At 41.6% G+C, this 3,676-nt stretch overlaps 1 protein-coding gene across 2 annotated transcripts in view; it reads left to right on the plus strand.

Moving 5' to 3' along the window:
- The window catches only part of LOC107668400 (protein FAM117B-like), a 51,514-nt gene that overhangs the window by 30,704 nt on the left and 17,134 nt on the right, over positions 1–3,676 (plus strand). For both annotated transcript variants that reach the window (XM_016460266.1, XM_016460267.1), the window contains 2 exons: positions 1,327–1,419; positions 3,100–3,213. In XM_016460266.1, coding sequence (XP_016315752.1) covers positions 1,327–1,419; positions 3,100–3,213 — 207 coding nt within the window. The remainder of the gene's footprint in view (positions 1–1,326; positions 1,420–3,099; positions 3,214–3,676) is intronic.

The raw sequence follows: 3,676 nt of genomic DNA on the forward strand, positions 1-3,676 counted from the left end.
AATTTAAATACAGAAATACATTGCCATTTTGAATATTGCGTTGCCATTTTGAATATTGCATTGCCATTTTGCATATTGCATTTTAAATTGAATTTCGCTACCTATATGCTTCAATAGTTTTTCTCACAGAATGCTGTTTTGGTGAATTATGTCACATGTTTGACAAATATTATTTGTGTTTTCTGCTCTTATTTGGGGATTCCGAGGCAGGTTTTTTCAGTTTGACAGCTCTCTGAGGGCAGATTGGCATTAAAACCCATACTACTTGTAATTATTGGTATATGCATCCTTAGTTTCAACAAATTAAGCTTATATTTATGTGTGTCTCTGCTCTGGCTGCAGTGTTTGCGGTTATCTTTTTAGAGAGCTATATCACACTTGAGCGATAGAGACTTCACTCAAAGGAAGCTCAGAGCCAGCCACCCTACGCCCTTTGTGCCTCTCCATTCTCATCTTTGGCAACAGCAGCTGTATTTTTACATTTAGGAAGGAAGTTTGCAAAGAAGTTACACCAACCATGTTCCGTGTAAAGATGAGCATTAAACGGTTTGTATACAGGATAAAGTACTAAATTAGATTCACCATCCCCGGCTTCGTGCCTTCACTGGTGTGTGTGCGTGGGTGAGGGTGATCTCTCCTGTCAGGGGTCTTTTTGTGACAATTGTGCATAGATGAATTTAAAGGGCAGGCTAGACAGCCCATTGATATGGTCATAAAACACGAGAAGCATGGAGATCTCCTTTTTTTTTTTTTCCTAACCGTAAAAACAGCTGTTTGCAATGGTGTACAGAGCCCAACATTAACTTTATGCCACACCTGGCAAAGTTTTATATGTACTGTATATGTATATATTTTTATGTCCCAGTTGGAAGTGCAAATATTTTATATCATACGCAAGATGAGCCTGTTGTCGAAACATCATGATTTTCTTCCTCTTGTTTTGGTTTTGTTGGCTTAATGAAAAAAATAAGAGCAAAAAAAGCCATCACATGGAGTTCTGGCAAAAACAACAAAACGTAAAACGTCCTTGACAAGCTTCTGATTACATTTCCACTGACGTAAAAGACATGCACGTCGATTGGATTTACATGACTCACACAATTTAATTTAAACCAGGTAATGTTGCAATTCCCAAAGTTACAAGCTAAAAAGTAACCACAATTTTTATTCTCAGTTGGCTTTGACGAGTGTAAGCAACCTTATTACTTTGGATAAGAATCAAAAGACTGTATCAGCATACTCATGAATCAAGAAACAATATGATGCTGTGATTATCAAAACGTATTGTTGTTTCATGTCTGACAGCCTCATGTGTGTCTCCCACAGACCCCCAGCGCCTGGGCCGATGAATGCGGAGAGAAGAAGAGGGGCTGTCACAAGCGCTCAGCCTCCTGCGGCAGCACTGACCAGCTAAAAGAGGTCAGGATGCGTTTAGGGCCTGATCTCCTTTCCTCCCCCGCGCTTTGTTCCATTCAGCAGAAGCAGGGCCGGGGCTGGACCCCCTCGTTGTCTTTCTCTCCCCCTTGTGAGATTGTGAATGAGGAGACGGGGCAGCAACAGGCTGTTGTGGGTGGTGGGGAGGGGAAGATGGAGGCTGTGTCATTATCATATTATTGGCAGGCTTTAGTGAACCAGAAGCAGCCTGGTGTCACCTCGCATTACACCCTCCCTTCCTCCTGTTTGTGTGTGCACCCTTCCTTCCCCTGTCACATCCACCAGTGGCTTCATACACTGTTCTCTCTATTCAGCCTGTCTTCTTCCTCTCTTCCACCACTTCATGGGTCTCCTCCCTTCATATATCTCTGCTGTGCCTCTTAAGTGCCAAGGTTTCACCGGTGTCTGTGCGTACATTATCTTCTGCCACTTGTTATCTCAAATGCCATCTCTCACCGCTCAGTCGACTCTATACTGTAGTGTGTGTACTAGTGTTCTACTTCATAGTTAATCATTCTCTAAACAGTGAGCAGGTCATATGTGCACTCACTGCACACTGTAGGCACATCTGATGGAAACCTAGTGAGCAGCCTACCTAGAAAACGTTTCTAGATATCATAGGAGAGTTGGCCTGGCATTTCATGTTTTATCTAAATTCTAAGGCAGTAGACAGATGTTTACCCCAGAATGCACTGAAAGAAAAATGTTATTTATTTATTCATTACTGAATGGTATTCCAAGAAAATAGATCTATACGTTTCAACATCTTGTAGGAATTACAAGATGACAACTAACAGATTCTATTTGGAGCCATTCAGAGCTGGATGGGTGGATGGATGGATAGGTAGGTGGATGGATGGATGGATAGATGAATGGATGAATAGGTAGGTGGATGGATGGATAGATGAATGGATGAATAGGTAGGTGGATGGATGGATTGATGCATGGATGGATGGATAGGTAGATGAATGGATGAATAGGTAGGTGGATGGATAGCTGGATGGATGGATAGTTAGGTGGATTGATGATAGCTAGATGCATGGGTGGATGGAAGGATAAGTAGGTAGGTGGATGAATGGATGAATAGGTAGATGAATGGATGGATAGGTAGGTTATGGATAGACGGAGCTATGGAAGAATGGATGAAAGAAACTGAATGAGTCCTCACATCCTGGGTGCTACAGGTGAGATTATTTTAACATATAAGGGTTTCGCTCATAGCCACTATTCACGGACTTGAGGCTGGGTTTAACTCGACATCCGATCCCATCTGGACATGTATTGCCTTCCTCTTTCCTAGGCTGGGGTAAAGAGAGAGTGAGCGGGAGGGTGTATCTGTTTTCTGTTTAATAAAGGAAATAGTACTAACGCAGTCAATCATAAGTGTTTTTGAAAGCATGTGTTTTGGGGTGGAGAGAGGGTTTGGGTGTTTATTTGTGTACATAATGGATTACTTGAATGCAGTGAGGAATGCAGTGCCATGAGACAATCAATAATCCCATCTGACCCTGGGCTCTGACTCACTCAGTGCTAGAGTTTAATAAGACATAACATACAGTCATTATTGCAGAATAATCATTTATCCAAGCAAGATAGATTTGAATGTTCACTGGAAGTGAGGAATAGTGTCTGTCCTGACAATCTCTCTCTCTCTCCATGTTTCAGATTGTGAAGCTGAGGCAGCAGCTCCAGCGCAGTAAACACAGCAGCCGTCACTATCGCGACAAGGAGCGCAAATCTCCTTTCAATGGCAACCATGCTGCTTTCAGCCAGTCACAGGTTAGTTCTTTCTCATCTGATCTGATCCCTGCAGACCTGATGTAGGAGTTTACCTGGGGTGGTGTGGTGATGGTTACCAACAGGAACTCTGTTATTTCTGAGTCTCTCCTTCTCTCTCTCATAGAATGAGTTTTTACCTCTATAGCAGTGACCCAGCAACCATAAGCTGATGGTATACCAGTTTGTTTGTTTTTGGTTTTTTGTTCGTTTGTTTTTTTTTTGCCAAATTTAATAGTATGTACTGCATATATACTACCTTTTAAAAGTTTGGGGCCAGTAAGATTTTAAAAATGTTTTTGAAAGAAATCTCTTATGTTCACCATGGCTACATTTATTTTATCAGAATTATGGTAAAACAGTAATATTGTGAAATATTTAGGGATGCACCGATACCACTTTTTCCAGTACTCGCCCGATACGATACTTTTATTTTTGGTACTTGCCGATACCGAGTACCGATACC

The sequence above is a fragment of the Sinocyclocheilus anshuiensis genome, unplaced genomic scaffold (genome assembly GCF_001515605.1).
Source record: "Sinocyclocheilus anshuiensis isolate Anshui unplaced genomic scaffold, SAMN03320099.WGS_v1.1 scaffold1237, whole genome shotgun sequence".
NCBI classification, from domain to species: Eukaryota; Metazoa; Chordata; class Actinopteri; order Cypriniformes; family Cyprinidae; genus Sinocyclocheilus; species Sinocyclocheilus anshuiensis.